Below are 22,413 nucleotides of genomic sequence, written 5' to 3'. Positions count from 1 at the left end.
AGCATACGAGAATTCATGAATCTTGTCCAAGATACTTGAAAATTATGGGACTCTGTAAAGCCCATCTGTTTTCAACCATACTTAATGGCTTGTTTTGTCAAAACTGATTTACTGCTACTGCCTTTAAAATCATGCCTGAAAACTGATGGAAAGGCGGTATGTCTCTCATTAAAACATGCAGAAGAAATCGTTTGAGCTGAAGTCTTTCCTTCGGTCACAACAATTTAACTGTATCAACTCTATGTTTTCCATGAATTTACAACCAACGTACCTCTGGAAAGAATACTTCAGCATTTAGGGATAATAGCATGGGATTTGGCAGACCTTGAGGCAAGTCCCAGCTCTGCTATCCATTCTGTGAAATTAAGTTTCACAGCTCTCCTGGTTTTATTCCCTTTCTATGAAATCCAAACAGCAATTTGTCTGTAACGGGCTGTTCGGGGAAACAGCACCCAACATGCAGGCACTTCTTGCATTAGAGTAGGTAGGGATCCTGCTCCTCTACGGGGAAAGGATTTCATGCAAAATACGAAGGCATCTGGGAAACCACCTCTTTCAACGTGAAACATCACCTGAATTTCATTGCTGTGACGGATTGCTGTTTTTAATTTCTCATGCGTTCGCACAGATTGCTTTTGGAACAAGCGGCCCAGCCCTGCAGCAGCAGCTGCACGGGGAAAAAAACACAGCAAAGCCATGGTAGGACATACAGTCCGCCCGTCTGTCCGTCCACCTACGGTTGCACGCGCAAGGAGACGCCGGCAAGGCTTATCGCGGCTTCCCAAGGGCGAGGCACGTGCAACTCCTTCTCGTCGCTTCGAGTCCTACCCCGCAGCCCACCACGCGTGGCGCCCTCCCGGGGGTTGGGCCCCTCCCCAACCGTCCCAACGGCCCCAACCCCCGGACCGGGGCTCCGCCACCGCTTTTGCGCCGCGTGACGCAGCCTCCGGCCGCGAGCCCGATCACGCTGCCTGCTCGTGGCCCCCCGGCCAATAGCGGGCTGGGGGGGGGGGGAGACGAGGGGCACGGCGGGCGGGCGGCAGCCCCGCCCCTTGGGTGTGTGCGGCGGGAGCCAATCGGCGAGCGGGCGGGCGGCGGTGGCTTTATATGGGCGGGGGCCGCAGGCACGGCGGGCGGGTGGCGGAGACGGCAGCGGCGGCATCATGGAGTGCGGGCGGCAGGTGGCGAACTTCGGGGCCGGGCCGGCGAAGCTGCCGCGCTCCGTGAGTCGGGGCCGGGGCCCTTCTCGGGGGGCGGGGGTCGCGCCGGCACGGCGGGGCCCTGGGCTGCACTGGGGCGGCGGCGGGTGTCCGCGGCAGCCGCCTCCCGTCCCGGCGCCCCGCGGGCGCCGGCGGCGAGGCGAGGGCTGGGGAAGCTGCCGTGAAACAGTGGTAAAAAGAGATACCTACGTAGCGACGAAACCATGTTTGTTCTGCCCCTGCCCGCCCTCTGGGGTGCGCGGCGGGGCCGGCGCTTTGGGGGCGCGTTAGGAGTGTTCTCCAGGTGCTTCTCTGAGCCTGAGCACGCGGGCCTTGCCCCATCGGTTTTGGGATGGGAAGCGAGTCCTCGGGTGCACTAGGGCAGTGGCTGTGTCGGGTGTGTTACTTGTCGGCCGACAAATAACACGGTAATTCCCTGAGAAGTCTATTTAAGAAGTGATAATGAGCGTAGCGTAGGCTCAACCCTCTGGAAAGTTGCATCAGCAGCCATAGGTTACCCAGTTACATATGGACAGGGGGTGGTTTCCACCCCATCGTGTGCACCTGACTTTCAACCTAAGAAATGTATGTCACATATTGTGGAAACCTTTTCTTCTTTTCTTAGTTTCCTTCATTGTTTTCTTAATTATGCATTATTTCTTTAACATTTTTCTTTAGGTAAACAAATTTGCTGTGCAGTAGCTTTTTTTTTTTCCCCCTCCTTCTCATGCAAATGGCCTTTGTAGATTATATGCAAAGAAATTTGTTTTCTGTCTTCAAAAGGGCTTCAAAAGGGCCTCTTATCCTGCTGCGGTATCCAGCTCTCTGACAGAGTACTGAGAGCTGGGTTTAGGGTTTGAGGAGAGCATAGCTGAACTCCATATTATTAATCTGTTTTCCCCTCTTGGAAATGCAGAGCTCTTACATGGACTACTGTATCACCTCGATTGTTTCACTTTGATTGTGAGCTGATGCTGCATATGAAGTGCTGCGAGTCATGGAAGCAAGAAGGTGGACAGAGCTCTTCATGGCTATTATAAGGCATATCATAAATGTCTTGTAAGGCATGTGCAGATTGTCAGATAAAGACTGTTACTAGCAGAAATGGATTTTATCAAGCAGTTTAACAAGCACTTTCTAATGTGTGTTCTGTGTCTATTTGTGTTCCCTTTAACTTTTTTCCCTTCCTCTGGCATGAGTAGGTCTGCATGTGAAACGCAGTGGTTAAAACTTCACAATCTGTAGCATTAAAAAGCAGCACAGTTGTTTCTGGTTGATCTCTTGCTGACCAGCTGTTACAGTTGACAGCCCATGCAGATACCCTGTCAGCAAGGTAGATTTCTTGTTCCTGCAGCTGTCCAGAGAATGTGGTTTCTTGGCAAATTGTAGGGCGCTTGCACAGAGCGTTTGTTTTGGTGGCTTTTCTGCTGGGGCTCCCTCTCCTCCTGCTGCCGTTAGGAGGAACTAAGAATGTCCTGGCTTTCACACAAGAATCTACTGAAATTGGAGGCTGCGGATCCAGTGTCTAGAATCTAATTCCATTTTGTTGATATGCGAGAGCTGTGGAAGAGAAATGGAAGGCTGAAGCAGCAGATTACCTGGCTAGGGCTTCTAGGAGTGGCCTGTGTTTTTCAGGTGTCTCAAAATTTTGCTGCATTTCTTCTTACCTTTCAATAACATAGAGAAGGTTCATCTTCAAAAAGTGTGGGACTTAATTCTGTGAAACAGAGCATTGTTTTATTGGGTTAGTTTGAAGTACCCAATTCCCCTGATTTTTTTCCCCTCTGTTTTCCTCAATACCTTGGTTGTCCTGTTTGTACATGTCAAGTGAAAGAACACAGGGTGGAGGGATGGGGGCGGGGATTTAAAATGCTCGGTTAGAACGAGCACACGTGCAAACATCTAGAGTTCAGTAAAAGGTTGGGAGATCTATCTAACCCACAGAAATCATTCTGAAGTCTGGAAATGTAACTGCTGAAATAATAACTTAAAGCGTGGCCTCCACTCCAAGCATATGTTTTAATTGTGCTATCTTACAGAAGGCCTTCAGCTACTGGATACAATGGAATTATATTGGTGATGATGCTTCTGTTAATCTCACTTGACAAGTGTCACTTTATTGCAATATGGAGCAGCTGGCATATGTATGATGCATCAGTTACTCCAGATAGGGGAAAATTCCCTTAACTTACTTGTGAATTTTTTCTTTTTTTAGGTACTGTTAGAAGCACAGAAGGAATTGGTGGACTACAAAGGACTTGGTATAAGTGTTCTTGGTAAGACTTTAAAAACTATGTGTTTTTCAGAATGTAGGTATTTAAGAGTTTTTGTCTTAGTATTTCTGCTCCTTTTCTAATACTTTACTTTGGTAACATGTATGTCTACAGCATACTTTTTCATACTACTTTTCTACTATTCAGCGGGAGACCATAAAATGATGCATAGCCAGATGTTTAGTGATGCAAAACAAAGGACTGGAGACAAAAAAGATAACTAATCATATGTAAACTTTAGTACTGGGTCTTTGGGTAGGGATGTGTATGTGTGTTTAAACATAGATACATAAAGTCTTTTTTTAATATATTGTATATATAAAATACTATGTATGTATACACATACTATATGTGTGTGGTATATGGAGACCAGATATATTACCTTATATACTATGTGGCAAAATACTTCAGGTGTATGTGGTGTATAGCATCCTTCCCATTAGGAAGGTCATGGTGTCCTGTCATAAGGAGGAGGTGTCTTCTGCACCATATGGGTGGCTGACTGGCTTTTCAGCCCCAGTTGCAGAAAAAAATTATGCAAGATGATGGTCAGTGTTTTACTTTTCCTATGAAACTGATTGCTAGAAGTAGGATGTTCAGCAGCCTCTGCAGGATTGGGATTAATGCTTAAATTATACTCTCTTGCAGATGGAAGAAAGCATATGGATTTAATAAAAGCAATGAGTACTATGTCTCATTAACATTTAATTAGGATTACTGCATGAAGAAGCCTTTTTTAAAATAAAAGAATGAAACAAGCCGCAGTACCTTACTCTGTACTTGATAATGCTTTAGTAGCAGAGAACATCCATAGAGTGAGGAAAACTAACACCTTTCTAGGTGTCATGCAGATATAGTTGTTCATGGGGGTAGTTAGGGCATGTGGAAGCCAAATGTGAATGAACTGGATTTGCCTGGCTCTGGACAAGGATGGAGGTGTGTGTCTTGTATGGGTATTTAGGAAGGGTCACCAAAAAAACCCCGTAGGAGTTGGAAGTGGGAGTGGGAGCTTTTGGGCATTTTGGGTCTGTAGTATAAGAGGTCTAGGCTATTAAAGCTTAAGACAATTTCTGGATCGCATTCATGGATTACCATTTTGTTTCATATTATTTCTTCTTTCCTTTCCTCAAAGAAATGAGCCATCGGACCTCAGATTTCACAAAAATTTTAAATACAGCTGAAAATCTAATGCGTGAATTGCTGTAAGTGAATAACTTCCTGCTTATTTTTGCTTTATGCTTATGCTACTTCCACCAATAATTACTAATGCAAAGACCTTTCCTGGAAAGCACCTGTTTGTTTGGTGGTTTTTTGTTTGGATACTGTGTCTGATAGAGTAATAATCTTGGAGAGGACATTGGTCTTGTGTTTTTTCTGCTGATTTATTTAAAGTGATGAAGGGCTTTTATTAGGTTAAGATGCTTTTTATGTGTCTACTACATACTGACTAGTTGCCTTTCTTCTGAAATCTTAATTTTTGACACCTTCATAGAATTTGTGAAGGGAGCGACTTTCTTCAATAAATAAGTGGAAACAACAGAAATCAGTCTCTAGTGGTGTAGGGGTGATCCGTAATTACTCATCAGTCTGATGTTACTAACAAATACTATGGATGTGTTTAAGGTCACTGGTCAGGAGCCCTTTTCCGATTTGTGGTGTGACACATTTCAAGCTTTTAAAAATAAACTTATTGTGTATTATAATTAATGTCCTCATAGTAGTTAATAATAGTGGTCATTTCATATAAAAGCTTCACTCTCAACCACAGCCAGAATTGAGAGAGGGGTTTTAATGAATAATTTGAACAAGTAATTTTTGTGACTGTGTGAAGAACTCTTTATGGTACTTGACATTTTACTGAACAGTTGCACTTGCAGGTTGAAGGGTCTCAAAGATGAATTTTGCTGTGAGCACTTCAGTGTGAAGTTCTTAGCCTGACAGAAAAGCCATGAAGCTAGTAATAGACAAAATTATAAGTGAGCACTAATTCTGCAATAATATCTTTCAAGTTTGTGTGTACTATGATAGTAGCATTACTCAGGAGTGAACTTGTTTAATGCTATCCAAAGGGAAAAAGCTTGTTTTTAGCAAATCTTTATCAGTAAAATTTACTCTTCAAATCTTCTAGTAAAAAATAAATTACTCTTAATACTTGTTACTAAAGACCAGTGCTGAGGTAAGTTAATGGTATTTGGTCTAGCCTCTTGGCAGAGTATCTTCCAAAATGACAATGCTCTTCCTCAGTTGGTGTTAAATGGGTAAATGCAAGTAGTATGCATCCTGTGTCTTCTGGGAATAATATAAATGGTTATGTCTTGCATGCAGAAATATACCAGAAAACTACAAGGTTATTTTCCTCCAAGGAGGTGGATCTGGTCAGTTCAGTGCAGTCCCACTTAATCTTATTGGTTTAAAGGAGGGAAGACATGCAGATTATGTGGTTACTGGAGCTTGGTCAGCAAAAGCAGCTAAAGAAGCAGAGAAGTACGCCAAAGTGAATATCGTTCATCCAAAACTAGGAACCTATACAAGTAAGTTGATGATTACATCCATCCATGTGAATGCTTAGCTTTTTCAAATCGCTGTAAAAATTGGTCCAACTCAGCTACTGGGTTATTGAATGTTAACTAGTTACAGAGTTGACTGCCCAGCACTCAAAAGATTGCCTGACATGTCTCTCCCATTTTCATCACTGGGACATCTGTTACATGGCTTAACAGTCTCCATCAGAAGAAAACTGTGAAACTAGGCTGAGCAGATCCCAGAACATAAATGGCAAGGAGCATATGTGTATCGGTAGGGAAATGGTCTGGGCTTTCTGAATTTTTTTTACTTTTGTTATTTAACTGAGTTCTTAAGCTACTTGCAGCAATGCTGCAAGGTATTTCAGTTTCAGGTACACTCAATAGAGATTGCTTTGAAATTTAGAATCATGTCTGGGATCTAACCTTGTTGGCCCAGAAGATGGGAGACCTGTATTCTGTTACCTTATTTAAGGGTTCCCAAATACTTCCCCACCCATGTGTCATAACAGGCAGCTGGCTCTGGAATAGAAGAGGTATTTTTCAAATCTTCCTCTTGAAGCCTGTTACTGGACACGACATAACCTGAATGACCACAATGTAGAAGGAAGAAGGAGGTTAACTGTAATTGAGGCATTGGGAAATTTTGTAAGTTTGTTCCAAGAACATGTTAAATGTATAATTTGTCACTGGATATACATAAATAATTCTTGGAGCAGGGACACCTGTATTCTGGTTTCTACTCCTGCAAGTCATGCTTCCTTTTCTTCCCTCTGGTCCAAATGATACCATTTGAACTGGGAGGAGTGGCAACAGGAAAGACAAAGAATATACCTGTATGAGTGAATATATTAACTTGTGATTAGGACTGTAATGGAAAATAAGTTTATATCCTCTGAGGCACAGCAAGGAATTGAACCTAAAACTTCCCAGTCTAGGGGAGTGTATTCACCATTTGGCAGCAGGAGATACGGGGGGAGGCAGTAAATAATGGCTGAGGCAATAGCAGCACTTCTTTCTCTTCCTCTTTTGGAGAGAGAAGAAAGGAAGAGCAACCACCTGTTCTGTGCAAAACCTGTTCTGCCCAAAACCTGTTTTGCCAGGGCATGCCTATATACTGCATGTTGACAGAGAAGATCCGAGTTTTGTAAATCAGTTGCAAAGCTTAAATGGAAGGTAGGTAGGTAGCCTTGTGTGCAGTGTGGACAAGACAAATGCTTCTTGGTATGCACAGAAACACAGCTTTGGAGACCTTCATCAGTGAGAATTTGGATGATTCTGTGGTTCCAAAGGCACTGGGAGGATTCTTGGACCCAGTGCCTGAATTCCTCTGAAATGCTGATTTGGACCCTTAGGGCAGTAGTTTGCAATCACAGACTACAAACCTGATGAAAATCCCTTGAGGAATAAGGGCTGAAAACCAGAAGGGTGTTTGCCAGCTTAATGATGGCTCACCATAGAATTTTGGGAATGCACTGGTATATTTCCTCTGCAGATAAACTATATCTTCCTGGTAACAAGATAATTCATACTTCATACTAGAAAATCATTCTGGGTTTGCACTGAAGTTCTGTGTTCAAGTAAATTGCATGCCAGGAAAATTACTTGTTTCCAGTGACCTTTGGTTTTTCTTTTCTGTCTGCCTCAGGCATTCCTGACCCAAGCACGTGGAATCTTAATCCAGATGCATCTTATGTCTATTACTGTGCTAATGAGACTGTTCATGGTGTGGAGTTTGACTTTGTACCTGATGTCAAAGGAGCAGTCTTGGTTTGTGATATGTCATCAAACTTCCTGTCCAGACCTGTGGATGTTTCCAAGGTACTGTATTAGACACAGTGGTGGCACAAAGCACTTTCAAACTTTAATGCATATAGTTAGGCACTTTGAAATGTCTGGATGGCCAGAGATGTTGAGCAGTGAAATTAAGAAAATAGTATTTTGTTACTTGGGTATCTGATGGTGGATACAAATGTTGAAATTTAAATTTTGATATTTCAATGTGTATCTGTTGTCTTCTTTTTAGTAAAAACATATTGAACTATGCTGAAATTGTTCATGTTAATAGCTGTCCAAGATTATTTGTCTACTGTATGGTCTTCACTGATGGTGTAGCTGAAAAACATATCTTCTGAATCGTATTTAGTCTGTAGACAGTATAAATGGCTATAGCAGGGTACTGTGAATCAGGGTTTTTGATCCTGCCTCTTACATGGAAAATCTGTAACCCCTTTTAAGCTGCTAATGCTTCCTGTGCTTCACAATTACTATGTCTGTTTCATAGGTAATACAGAGGTAGAACATAGTACCTATGTTTTGTAAAGTGTGTTACAAGTGGGAAGTGCTACGGACTAGTCAAACACACTACTTCACCTTTCTTACCTGGGTGTAGCAAAAAGGGGCAATTTTAGTGCATTCATCTTGGCCTTTTTGATCTGCCCCTTTGAACAGGTGGATTAAATGATGCCTGTTCTGAAATACCAGGTTGGTTGAAAATATGTGAATGAATTTATTCTTAGTAAATTTGCTTGGAGTAGTGTGAAATGGGGACAGGCTGCCTTGAGAATTATTTGTGGCTACTAAATATTTATTTAGCAAATCATCGGGAAATTTGCTGTGATAATCTGCCTCTGTTGAAGATACGTTGTTCTGATCATAGATATACATGGGATAACAACCATAGCTGTAAGTACACTTTGAAATCAGAACTTTTCCTAACTCTTCTTTGACCTACAACTTGCTTGTTTTCAACATGTTCTCCAAGCTGTTCAGCTGAGTTGTACACCTGTTGTATAGTGATACTGATGTATTACTCAATTGTAGGATCTACTAGTGAATGCATGTAGCAAGTCCTTTTCTTCTTTCTCTTAGTTTGGTGTGATTTTTGCTGGTGCTCAGAAGAATGTTGGCTGTGCTGGAGTTACTGTTGTAATAGTACGCGAGGACTTGTTGGGATTTGCACTGAAAGAATGCCCTGTAGTACTGGATTACAAAACACAAGCAATGAATGGCTCTTTGTATAACACTCCACCATGCTACAGGTAATTTAACCCTGCTATTTAATCCCTCCTCTTTGGAAAGCTACTGCACTGCCATCTGCTGCTCTTATTGAGAAAAGCTTCAGAAGTTGAGTATTTGCCTTCAAGCATTTCACATGATTCCTGTGAAAACATGGGAAGTATCTAGCTGTGTAACTGTAGCAGTCTTTGATGCTGCCTACTGGGACTTAACCATAAAGGACACGGTATTTTTAGAAGTAAATATTATGTGCCATAATTCCATTGTAGAAGTTTCAAGATCCAGTTCTGACTTACATGAACACAACTCCAGTCAATTCAGTGGTGATTCTTCTGTCATTGCAAGTAGGTAATTTGGCACTTTGTCTTGCTTCTTGAACACTCAGTACAGATTTAATTCCTTCCTGAAGTTGTTCTCAGCATCTGAAACTCCAGATCCCTATCCCTGTAAAAGATATTTTTTTAAAAAAAGGTATTTTAGCCATTGCTTTGCTTTATTCTCTAATACAACTTTACATATTTAAGTACTACCCCAGTGTTTGACTTGGGATCCAAAAATAAAATTGGTAACCATTGCTAGCAATCAAGATAATAGAATTGGCATGCACCTCTTGATTTTGTGTATGCAAGAAGCAGAACAGACTACTACTTGCTCCTTTAAAATTACCGTCTCCTAGCTTCTGATGGGAAGTGGAATAATGCTTTGCCACTAGAACGTTTAGGTGTTGAACCCATTATATCTACCTATTCTTATTCTGAGGCATTTCTATACCAGTGTCCATTAAAATGATTATTTAAAAAAATAAAATCTTCAAACCAGGTATCCTTTTTCCCCCAAAGTTTTTTAATTACTTTGAAAATAACGATTCCTACTTTTAAAGATAAGATTTTGAATCAAATAATTTGATAATGCTGATGTTTAATCTCAGCTCTTACAGGTTTTTTTTGTACATGCCAGAATTTGCAAACTGAAGTTGCCTAATGAAGTCCGACTGATACCAAATGCTCTCTATAGGCATAAAGTACAGTGATTCCTGTGTAGAAAGCCTACCTTAATGCCTTCACAGAATCACAGAAGGGTAGGAGTTGGAAGGGACCTCTGGAGATCATCTTGTCCAACCCCCCTGCTTGAGCAGGCACACCCAGAGCAGTGGGCACAGGAACACATCCAGGTGGGTTTTGAATGTCTCCAGGGAAGGAGACTCCAGAACCTCTCTGGGCAGCCTGTTCCACTGCTCTGGCACCCTCACAGGAAAGAAGTTTTTTTTCTCATATTGAGGTGGAACTTCCTGTGTTGCAACTTGTGCCTATTGCCCCTTGTCCCATCATTGGGCACCACTGAAAAGAGCCTAGTCCCATCATCCTCACACGCATCCTTTAGATATTTATAGGTATTTATGAAATGCCCCCTCAGTCTTCTCTTCTCCAGGCTGAACAAACCCAAGTCTCTCAGCCTTTCCTCATAGGGGAGATGCTCCAGTCACCTGATCATCTTGGTAGCTCTCTGCTGGACTTGCTCAAGGAGTTCCACATCCTTCTTAAACTGTGGGGCCCAGAACTGGACACAGCACTCCAAAGGTGGTCTCACTAGGGCAGAGTAGAGGGGGAGGACAGTATCTCTCGATTTACTGGCCACACTCCTTCTAATGCACCTCAGGATACCGTTGGCCTTCTTGGCCACAAGGGCACATTGTTGGCTCATGGTCAGCTTGCTGTCCACCAACACTCCCAGGTCCTTCTCAACAGAGCCGCTTTCCAGTAGTTCAGCCCCCAGCCTGTACCAGTGCATGGGGTTGTTCCTCGCCATGTGCAGGACCTTACACTTGCTCTTGTTGGATTTCATGAGTTTCCCCTCGGCCCAGCTCTCCAGCCTGTCCGGGTCTCACTGGATGGCAGCACAGCCTTCTGGTGTATCAGCCACTCCTCCCAGCTTGGTATCATCAGCGAACTTGCTGAGGGTGTGCTCTGTCCCATCATCCAGGTCACTGATGAATATGTTGAAAAGGGCTGGACCCAGCACAGACCCCTGGGGGACACCGCTAGTTACAGGCCTCCATCCAGACTCTGCTCCATTGATCATGACCTTCTGAGCTCTGTTGTTGAGACAGTTCTCTGTCCACCTCAATGTCCTCTCATCCAACCCACACTTCCTTAGCTTTCCTGTGAGGGTGCTATGTGAGACAGTGTCAAATGCCTTACTGAAGTCAAGACAGACAACATCCACTGCTCTCCCTTCGACCCCGCCAGTCACGACATCATAGAAGGCCGTCAGGTTGGTCAAGCGTGATCTTCCCTTGGTGAATCCATGTTGACTACTTCTGGTAACATGCTTGTCCTCTACATGTTTGGAGATGACCTCCAGGATGAACTGCTCCATCACCTTTCCGGGGATGGAGGTGAGGCTGACTGGCCTATAGTTCCTGACGTCCTCCTCCTTGCCTTTTTTGAAGATTGGAGTGACATTTGTTGTCCTTCAGTCCTCAGGCAGCTCTCCTGTCCTTAAGTCCTTTGATTACTTAAATTCAGTAGAATTTTAAGTGATGGTAATTGTATCCCTGAATCTGCTAGTTCTCACTATGGGGTGTACTATTTTAATGATGTATAGGCAGTTATCTTAATTTATCAAAAGAACAGTAAATCTTGTAAGCATATGTTTATTCCAGACTTTAAATGCACAACTAGTTTTCCCAGGGAGTATCCATACTGCAGAGTATGTAGTGCTGTGATGATGGACTCTTGCTGTCAGCCTGTCTGCCCTATTGGTTGAATACATCCAATATTCTTAGGGCTGGTGCCTAAGACAAGAATTAACCTTACAACATTTCCAGATTTTTATCTTCTTTCTGAATGTAGCTTTCTAACATGGGCAGTATGTGTGTCTTTTATCCCAGTGATTGATAAAGCCTCTACTTCATCATTGATTATTTTCCTGACTGCCAAGTCACACATACTGTTTTGGACACTGTGTACTTGCACATGCCAGGTTTTAAATCCAGCCATTCATGTTTTCCAAGTACAAAGCTATTTCCATTTGAATAACCAAAGCTCTACTTGATCTCAGTGTTGATCAGTGTTGCTCCTCTGGTTTGAAAAGCAAAACAAATTAAATTCTGCAGGTTTATTTTAGCCACTGTGAAGAAATTCTGAAAAGAAAGTGCTGCTTCAGCTGTAACTCAGTATCTGTCAGTAACATTAACAGGGAGGTTGAGGGAGCAGAAAATAAAGTTGAACTAACTGTCTTTCTCCCTTCTGATCACTGTCTTGCCAGATTTCACTGCATGCTACAGACCCACATTGGAGTACACTCCAGAATCCAGAATGTAACGCAGACTGAAATGTTGGCAGGGCGCACATCTGTTTGGCTTGGCTCTAAATGTCTGTTCCAGTTTTTGTAAGGAACTGGCAAAGCTGCTTAGTTTTTTTTTTTCTCTACTCTTTTCCTTGCACTCTCTAATGGTTTGCTGGCAAACAGGCAGGAAATATTAACTGATTTTGCAAAAGCTACTTCAGCAGGATGTTAAATTGAATTAGGGTGATGCAAATGGCTTTAACCTCTCGGTGCTACAGAGCTTGACTTTTTGACCCTGATCTACTTTGCTCAAATTAACGATGAATTTACAATAAAAATCTTATTTCCAAGCTCCAAGGGTTTATTTTGCATTTAAAATTGCTCCAGAAGCATTATTTTGACTGACATGGAAGAAGGATAAAATATTTCAGCTGGCTGGGCTTTGGATAACTTTAAGGCTGACTTCTTTAAACCTTACTTCTCCAAGAAGTTTCATTCAAGGAACTAGGGGCAAGAGGTGAATGTGGCCTTGTATATTTGGCAAGGGCCTAGGCTATACTTTACTTAAATCCTTTACACTGGGGTAGTTGACAGCATGCTATCATATATGTTGTAAGATTGTGCTCCCAAAGCTATAAGGCACCTTGTATAAAAGGCAGTCTGTGACCTCAGTATTTCTGCAGTCTTTCTGCAGTGTTCAAAGATTTGATGCTGGCATCCCCTGAGAAAGTAAAAGTAGCGAAGTTTAAAACAGCCTCCTGCTAGATTTGTGTTAGGGGAACTTCTAGGGTAATGCTCTCTGAGCACTGTCTTGGAATCTGTAATGAAGGGATTAATACAAGCGAACTTGTTGGAAATACACCATAAAAACTTGTGAACGCTTTATTATGTAAAGTGTTGTAGTCGTGGGAAATGTCTGAACTTGAACAAGCTGAGTTTTGTAGCAAAAGCACAAAGGCAAAAGGCCTGGGAGATTCTTTGTTGCACTTAGTAACTAGCATTGAAATACTTGGTCCCAAGCTATGTGATGCCAGTAGGCTTCCAGATCTCTACTTAGAACTTGAATGGTAATGAATAATTAAGTGTAATACATCATTATTTATTTCACCAAACTTCATTGTTCATGTGGTCTTTTTAGACAGAAGTGGGATTATAGTTTTCATCTAACATTTGTGAAAAAGGGATTAGATTTCTGGCATTTTTAATTTGAGATTCATCCCTGTGTCTTTGCTAGAGCAGGGTGGATGCTAAGAACTTATGCGCTAACCGGCTCTTTCTAGGACTTGACAGGCAGCTGTGTGTGGTCAGTGAAGTGGCAATCCGTGCAGCATGTCTGGGATGTCCTTGGGAGCCCTGTGTGGGCTGCAGGAAACCTTCAGGGCTTGTTCTTCTGTGGTATGGAGGATTAAGTTTGGTCCAAAAGATTTGTGTAGCATTTGAATTTCAGGATTCTCCATCCATGTCTAAAAGACTTTGCCTGCTTTGCCCTAAAACCAAACATAAAATTTTGTTGCGGACAAGTTTTGTGAACTATTAAACAGGACTGTTATATTTTCTGTGGTGTTTTATTTTTTTAAATAATCTGACTGAAAAATCTTCTCTTCTCTTGCAGTATTTATATCATGGGATTGGTACTGGAATGGATAAAGAATAATGGTGGAGCTGCAGCTATGGATAAACTTAGTTTAATCAAGTCACGAATGATTTATGACATTATAGATAAATCTAATGGATTCTATGTGTAAGTTGCTATGTTTTTCTCCTTGGTTTAAATATTTGTTGCAGAGCCAAATGTATTGATAACTCTTAAGACTCTGATTGCAGCATATTTTTAAAGTTACCTTTTCAGTATATTAGAAATGTTGAGGAATCCTAGAGGAATTATTTGTGCAAACCATTCACTTGATAACTGTCCAAGGATGAGTGTCATTCCAGTAGGAAGTTATTTCAAGTTATCCTGTATAGATCAGTTTTGAAGTATATTAACAAATTTGTTCTAAAATTAATTAAATGCAGGAACCTAGGAGGAAAGCATACAAAACCAGGCATGCAGATTGTGGTTTGTACGCTTACTGAATCTCTTGGGGAAATACTGGCTCAAACAGAGAAAGTGGCTTGTAAGAAGTTGTAGAGGCCACTCTTTCATGATAGTCTTCCTACTGTTTCTTTCAGTAGTTGAAGACTCTGCTTTTTCTCTGTCAAGCAGAGCACTTTCATTAGCTAATTGTGCTCTTCTGAAACAGTTTCTGAAACAGAGGAAGATCAGACCTAGAGGTAGTCAAAATGTATTACATTTTGTCTATGTACAGTTTATTTTCTTCAGTTATTTTTGATTGTTTTCTAAAGCAGGTTTAACCCTCTGGTTCTTACATATTGTTGCAAGGTATTTTTGGGCTCACAGGACCCAAAATATGTATAGTTAAAAGCTGATGTTGTAATTCAAAATAATTCTAATACTTGCCAAGTTCAAAAACTAGTGATTGTGAAACTGCAAAATACTTTCCTTCACCTTCAGTATAAAATCGACAGTTTTGGGATCTAATTAACTTTCAAGTGAAAGTTAGGGTAGGGCAAATTAGATTTGGATTTTAAACTAAACCTGGCTGCAACCTTAATTGGCAGGGGTATAGTTTCATCATAATATTTAATATATTCTGCTTATCCATTTAGTTAATGAGAACAGCTTTGCCTTTAGCATTGTCATGATCAGGATTGTGATTCTCCTCTACTGAAATCCTGAGGGTTTTTCATAAACCTCAGTAAGCAAATGAAGCCTTGAAAAAATGTTTTGTGACAAATAGAAATCTGTTTCTGGCAAGCTGGTATCTAAAGCTGTGAGTGGGAAATGAAATGCAGATGGGATGGTAAATAGTCAATTGGGAAGGCAGAGCAAGCCTCACTAACTGAGCTGAGTGCATCTTACTAAGCAATACAGTGAAGACTGTGGATTTTTTTTTATTGTATCTATGACTAAGAGGAAGGCTTGCCTGAAGCTGCCTTCCCAGCTTAAATGTGCCACCTAATCTGTGGCATGCTTCACTGGGTAAGCAGTGTGACAAGCCATTTAACAAATGGAGACTTTCTTCCAAGAAGTGCTGTGTGCCATTTGCAGTTTGCTTTCCAAAGTCTGTGCACTGAGTTATATTGGATTGCCTAATAGCAACTGGATCTTCTAAAAACTGTAGGGTAGCTACAGTTATTCAACTATGGGAATGCTTACAAGCGTAGGCTTTTTTGAAGTGTGTTTTCCTGGTTGCACCTGAAGCAGAAAATTTGCATAGGCAGGTATTGGTCTTTTTATTTTTTTATAATGGAGACATTTGTACAAAGGAGCAAGGGAGGAACTAAAAAAGAACAATACCCATTCTTCGTTAAATAGAAGAATAATATGAATGAAATTCACATGCCGTTTATGAGAAAACTTGTTCCTAATGAATCCCTGCAAAAATCTACATCACGGCCTTAGAATAAATCTGGAGGCTTCATATCTCCTTTGTAACTAGAAGCACTAAAGAAAAATATTAGATCTTCCCCCACCCCCACCCCTTTCTTACCTTAACAAAACAATTGAAGTTTTGCTTTAAAGGTATCAAGAATTTTCTACTCTAGATTAAAGGTAATTTTAAGATATTAGAGCTGTAATGCACCTCATATATGTTGTGGCCATGTATGCAATGCAAGATTTGTTCTAGAGATCTCTCTTCTCTACTCGAGATGTTCATGATTCTGAATAATACTAATGTAGAAGCTGGAATGAAACCACTAACAGAAGTCTCTAATGTTTGTGGAAAATCCTTATGCTGTATTCTTATACTTCCTTTAGCTCTGTTTAGCTGGGTCAAGCTCAATTCTGGTAGCACTTGTGACTAGCTGATTAAAATAAGTGTGTTGATCTTTGAAGATAAAGAGGAGAAACTGCTTGAGAGTTAGTCAATGTTCACCATAACTAACCTCGCTTACCTTGGGGAATGTAGCTGAGACTGCTATGGGTGGGGTGGTGCTTTTTATTGTTTGTTTTTTTTTCAAATTAGGTCTGTTTGCAAGTATCCTGTGCATTCCTCTGGGGCAATTTTGAGTGTGTCAGGAATGGTTAATAAGCCTTCTGCTTACTATTTCTGTGTTATACTTGGTTAAAAAAGGAAGGTTGCTTTCTTTCACAGAAAGTAATGATCTTGTCAATTATGGAGGAATGACTTCAGTGCTAAACTGATGCAAGCATTCTCTTTCTGAAACTGTATTTAGCTGAAAAGGTAAACCTAGCACAAAATGGGTTAATTGTTACATTCTGCAACTTTTGCAGATGTCCAGTGGAGAAAAAGAACCGAAGCAGAATGAATGTCCCTTTCCGTATTGGCAGTATCAAGGGCGATGAGATGCTGGAAAAGAAATTTCTTGAGAAAGCTGTGGAACTTAACATGATATCTCTGAAAGGGCACCGGTAGGTATTAGTCAGATGAATCCCTTTCTGGTGCAGAATAAACTGTTACTACATTGATAGAGCAGCAGGCATTGTGCTTTGACTTACCGGCCTTTCTCACTCACAAGCTGTTCCCTGTATCGGTTTGGCTTCACTTGACAATAGCAATCTAGAGATGGTAATCAGACTACTGGTGGCTCTACTACTCCCTACGTGTGGTGGGGTTCAGAGAGCTTTCTCCTTAATTCTGCTTTCTCATCCAGTCTGATAAATCTGGCTCTGTGCAAATGCCAAAGAGGTTACTCTTGAAGGTTGGATTCTGTCATTGTATAAAGCCTTTCATGACATGACTTGTCTACTTGGTTGCAAGAGTCCCTTCCCGTATTCAGTGGTGTTTGTGGGACTAAAAGATATTTTTTGGTGTTACAGGACTACAGCTTTGGAGCTGTAAATAACTAATTAATACTGAGCTTCTTTAGATTCCAAGCTTTGAAGAATTAAATGTTGCCTCTCATTCACACAAAATGTGAATTTTATCCCTTTGGAGTAGGAGTAGTTTAAGTGTCTGTGTTGTTAATGATTTTTTTTTTTTAATTTACAAAACCTACTTTTTCTCTCCTCTCCTCTTTTCAATTCAGATCTGTGGGAGGAATCCGCGCCTCTCTGTATAACGCAGTGACTGTAGAAGACGTTCAAAAGCTTGCAACATTCATGAGAAGCTTCATGCAGATGCATCAGTCATAAATGCCCATGGGCTAGAGCCATGCTGGACATCTATGAAATAAAAGCTAAAGGGTTTGAAAGTTACCGTAGTACTGGACAGCTGTAGCACACAAGTTATATTTTCTTTTAGTTCCTGTAGCTGTTTTAGGTGACTGCATGGGATTGAGGCCCAATCTTGCACTGACTTGGCAACCTTGTCTTCACTGAAGTTGAGAATCCCCAGACTGATCAAGATTGGTTCCAAAATTTGCAAAACAGTATTTTTAATGTGTAGCTAAACCATGAGTAGTATTGCAAGATGCTATGGACCTGAGTCCATTTCTTGCTTCTAGTCACAAATAACTTCTTCAGCAATGCCTTGCTTTCAGTAAACTTCAGGAAGCATGGTGAAGCTAGAACTAATAAGTGTTCTCTAAGGATATCTGATTTATGCATGTTCCAACAGTATACTGCCAGCAGTATTTAGGAGTTAATATCTGTGTTCCTAACTTGAGGACCTTGCCTTCAGACTTCTGCTCCTGTGCTTGGAGTACTATCATAACAGTTCCATGTAGCAATACCTGTGTGGTTAAAGTCTCTGTAGGACTGGGCCTTTTTTCGTATCATCATTTACTGGTTTAAAGCTAAGATGCATGAGTCCATAATTAAATCAATTTAGAAGATGTTTATTTCTCTATGCATTTTGTATGTTAAACTTACCTAGGTTATTGATTTTTATATTCTTATTTTGGAGTGTGCATATTTGCTTCTGCCAAAAACTTGTTTTTAATTTGATAACTTTGTGCCAAACTGGATTGCTGTATTCCACTTAATGGATCTGTGATTTTTCTCTAGCCCAAAGTGCAGCAACTTTCTTGTCTGGTGCTTCTTAAATGTCTTCCTTCTCTAACTGCTCCAGTATTTTCTCTGCCTTTTCATTGCTTTAGTCCTGTAGCTTTTCGTATGTGGTGCTTTGCCCTGCTGCAGTAAGTACAAGTCTTGACTTCTGCCTCTTCCTGAGACTACATCATGCTTTCATAGAATCACAGAATAGTTTCGGTTGGAAGGGACCTTTAGAGGTCATCTAGTCCAACCCCCCTGCAATGAGCAGGGACAGCTTCAACTATATCAGGTTGCTCAGAGGCCCGTCCAGCCTGACCTTGAATGTCTCTAGGGGTGGGGTCCCCACTACCTCTCTGGGTAACCTGTTCCAGTGTTTCACCACCCTCACTGTGAAAAAATATTTTCCTTGTATCCAGTCTAAATCTACCCTCCTTTAGTTTAAAGTCATTACCCTTTGTCCTGTCACAGTAGTCATTGCTAAAGAGATTGCCTCTATCTTTCCTATAGTCCCCCTCTAGGTACTGGAAGGCCACAATAAGGTCTGCCCACAGCCTCCTCTTCTCCAGGCTGGACATTCGGTCTGAGTTTGTCACTTGATCTTTTGGCTTATTCCAGACTTTGATACTTTGGGCTAGAGAATAAACTGCAGTTACACAAAGACATTAAAATCTTCTGTTATAGTACGCTTGAATTACTTTTTCTTCTCAGCTTGTTGAATTTACTGACAATGACCATATAGTGAAACTAGTCTCCTATTTTAACTTATATAGAAGCTATCTGCTAATATCAGTGTTTAGCATTACTGCAGCTGGTTTCAGACTGTAAACTCTTTGGTACAGGATTGGGGTTTTTTCATTTTTATGTAACACTAGTACAGTGGTAACATTTTAATGATGGACAGTGTCTTTCTGGGTGGAAACTCACAAGTCAGTGGATTTGTGCTAGTGTTGAGTTACATTCCTATCTGAAAAGTCATCACTTTGACTACTGTTTTGAGATTTTTGTTAACTTAGTGTGACTCAATTAAATAGGGTGAAGAAAATAAAACTTAATCACAGTATGCTGTGAGGTACCAGTGTATCTGAAGTTTCTGCTTTTGTCACTTTCAGAAGGATGAGAGGTCAGGCATAATGTGTGTTTAGAATTTCAAATTCCAGTAATATCCATTTCTGTACAAAAACAAGCTTCCCTCATTTATGTTTTACTTCTTTCTGAAAATAGTTTTTCCTGCAACTAGCATGGAAACAAGTATTGCTATGAGAAGGCTTTGAGAACCATTTCTGCCATGCCTATCATGAAGATCTAACTCAGGTTCTGTGTTAAGCTTTAACTTTCTAAAATTCTACTTCCTCTGAATTTTGTGTACTTGTTTTCAAGAGTAGCTGTGGCTTATCCCTCTTTCCAAAAGATAGTAAGCCTTTCTTTTTTATAATAGCCTTGCATTTCCCTTAGCAGGCACACTTTTACGTGTGATTACAAAAAGGCTTGCACTGCTGTATGCAGCTGATTCATGAATCCAACAGGGAACCTCTTTGCTGCTTCTGAACTGTCTGACATCATATCAGTTAAAGACTTTAAAGACTTCTTCCCCCCCCGCCCCGAAAGGCAAAAATAATGTAAAAGCAAAATGCATAGTGAGGACTACATTAGCAGGCAGTGTTTGACTATCACATGAGGGGAGTGCAGGAATGCTGGGAAGACTGGAGCATCTGCCGAATGAATTACTTGAGATTTGTTTCAGACTCATCCATGCAGCATTTCTACCCTTCCAAGTGGCACCCCTGAAAGATATAATTAGGGTATTGAGCCATGGTAGGCAGAGGAATCCCACTTGCCCTCATCAGATTAGGAGGAATTTCAGCAAGAGGTTGCTGAGAGTGTGGGTCTGTTTCCCTTATGTCAGCACTTCCAAGCTGGGTCAATAATTGCAGTGTTTAGAAGTAGAGCTTTTCTTGGTGTGATATGATTACTCCTGAGGCATTCAAAGGTGTTGAAAAATAGAAGTACAATACTGGTCTCACTGAGTTTGTGCATGTAGAGAGGGAATTGTAAGATGAGCTCTCTTCAATGAACAGTGCTTTCAATTCCTCTTCTGGTGAGTTGTCTCTATTACATCTCCTAGCTTTTGTGTTTGATCTCACAAAAGCATTCTCTTTAGTTTGTGGTACAAAAGTTCTTGGCTGCTTTCTTTCCCAGGCCTGGACTAAAAAGAAAGATACTGGGGAGGTTGTGCACTCCTCTTTCTGCTCTGCACAGTGAGGAGTAGTTCAGCCCAGGTAAGAAGAAATGTAGATCAGGAAGGTACCCTGTCTTAGGGGACTCTCAGTTGTCAACGATAGGGTCTTTTTTGTGGCAGTTGCGGTACTATAAGCCTGGCACAAAAGAATTAAATAAGAAATAAGAATTAGAAGTCTGGATTGCCACATCCTTATTTAACTAGTAACTGTAGTGGAGATACTCTTGTCAACTGACACAGGGTCAGGATGGCCATGCTGCTGTCCATATAAATAGTGTATTTTCATTTTGTCCCATTTTCTGTTTAATCCTGGTTTTCTTTTCAACTTGTAACTGGCTTATATTTTTAGATGTACCCAGGGATGTTTGGATATAAAAAGTTTAAGCCTATTCTTGACTTTCAAGTAAACGTTTGGAATGAAACAGGAATAAAAGACATCATACATCGATGGATTAGAAGTTGTCGGAGTATGCTGAAAGCATTATTAGGTCTGGCACTATATTGGTGTATGATTAATGTTCGCTGTATTTCATTCTCTGGATAGAAAATAAAATGAGGGTGAACCTCTTTGTATTTGATAAGGATGTACCTAATTAAAAAGTGAAATGTTACAAGGTTTTACATGAAATCCGTCACTTTAATTGGAAAGAAGTATCCCATTCCTGTTGGTAATTGGACTCTTGATAATTTAAAACCAGGATTCATGACAGTCTGTGATAAATTGGTCCCTTTTAGGCTAAGAAGCTAAGAAGTTATAATTACTGGTGGATTACTGAATGGTTGGAGAACAGTGATCAAAGAGATGCAAGGAGATATATAGAAGAGCTGGTAGCTTGTGAACATGTATTTATTTTTTAAATAGTTAAGGAATAAATGGGTATTTGATGTGACAAAAACAAAAGCTGTACAGTTTCTGAAATCCCAGAAAATTTGAATTCAGTCTCCTACCTTTGCACTATGCATAAAAAGCAAAATGAGTATTTTAGTAAATGGATTAATTACAAAAAATATACGAAGAAATTGTGAGAAAAGTTGAAATTTGCAAAACTAATAAGAGAAATTACCATTGAAATGCTTAGAATTTATAATATAACGAACAAATTGGAGTATGAGTTTTTGTTTTAGTTGCATGATGTAAACTGAAGGCATTTGAGATGTATTGCTAAAACTGGGGATTATAGTAACAAACACTTCTGCTGTATAACTGAATAAATATTTTTCCACTGTGTGAGCTGTAGTTCTTGGATATGAAACAAACTATAAGAAAACTTTCAAATTCTCGTGCTAGGTTTTGTAGCTGGGCAAATAAGAACTAAAGAATTAAATGCTGGAAAGCTTAGTTCTGGTCTGGCGCTGCCCTGCTAGTGTAGGGTCACACTGGTTTGTGGTTTGTATTCCCCACCAGGGCAGCCCCAATCATGCTGCTTTTGGACACATTTTTATTGTGAAAAAGACCTGATGCCTTAATGTGAGGCAGGTGTTAATGCTTGTCTCAGTTGTGATTGTGCTTCAGCTGGTGTCTCAGTACTGAGTTGTATGTCAGGTCTGGTCTCTCTGTCAGGACTGAAAGTAAAGGTTTTGGCTGTGGAGTTATCTTAGTCAGTCACCTAAAATTAACTCCCCCTAGGTATGGCATGGAAGCATGTCTTCAATTCCCTAAATCTCGCTGGTGATGTGAAGTAGTTTGAAGTAAGACTGGGCATTGCTCTAGTGGTGTAAGAGGTCCAATGCTGTTGTGAGAGAAAAGGTGATACACTGACAGCAGAGCTATGTGCTCTGCAAGTTCTGTAGGAAGCATTGGACCAAGTTACTGATAGAGTATGTGCAAGGTAAATGCTGGGTGGCAGCTGGTGGATAGAAGGATATAGTGCAAAGCTTTGGAATTAACTTTTGTAAAACTAAAAGAGACAAAAAT

General features: G+C 40.8%; 1 protein-coding gene across 1 annotated transcript; it reads left to right on the top strand.

The window, feature by feature from the left end:
• Positions 1 to 1,113: 1,113 nt before the first annotated feature.
• PSAT1 (phosphoserine aminotransferase 1) lies at positions 1,114 to 21,726 on the top strand. Its single transcript, XM_075079307.1, has 9 exons — positions 1,114 to 1,223; positions 3,415 to 3,475; positions 4,605 to 4,674; positions 5,798 to 6,003; positions 7,643 to 7,815; positions 8,866 to 9,035; positions 13,913 to 14,041; positions 16,601 to 16,738; positions 17,356 to 21,726. Exons 1-9 carry the CDS (start codon positions 1,164 to 1,166, stop codon positions 17,459 to 17,461), a joined length of 1,113 nt encoding a protein of 370 aa, XP_074935408.1. The 5' UTR covers positions 1,114 to 1,163; the 3' UTR covers positions 17,462 to 21,726.
• The last annotated feature ends 687 nt before the right edge of the window (positions 21,727 to 22,413 follow it).

This window comes from Phalacrocorax aristotelis, chromosome Z, assembly GCF_949628215.1.
Source record: "Phalacrocorax aristotelis chromosome Z, bGulAri2.1, whole genome shotgun sequence".
Classification (NCBI taxonomy): Eukaryota; Metazoa; Chordata; class Aves; order Suliformes; family Phalacrocoracidae; genus Phalacrocorax; species Phalacrocorax aristotelis.
The sequence above is the reverse complement of the archived record's forward strand: the minus strand, read 5'-3'. Positions and strand labels throughout refer to the sequence as shown.

Excerpts from the sequence above, each read along its gene's own strand:
- PSAT1 (XM_075079307.1), top strand. The coding sequence starts at position 1,164 with ATGGAGTGCGGGCGGCAGGTGGCGAACTTCGGGGCCGGGCCGGCGAAG. Across the intron at positions 1,224-3,414 it reads CGGCGAAGCTGCCGCGCTCC|GTACTGTTAGAAGCACAGAA; the intron begins GTGAGTCGGGGC and ends TTCTTTTTTTAG. Across the intron at positions 7,816-8,865 it reads GACCTGTGGATGTTTCCAAG|TTTGGTGTGATTTTTGCTGG; the intron begins GTACTGTATTAG and ends TCTTTCTCTTAG.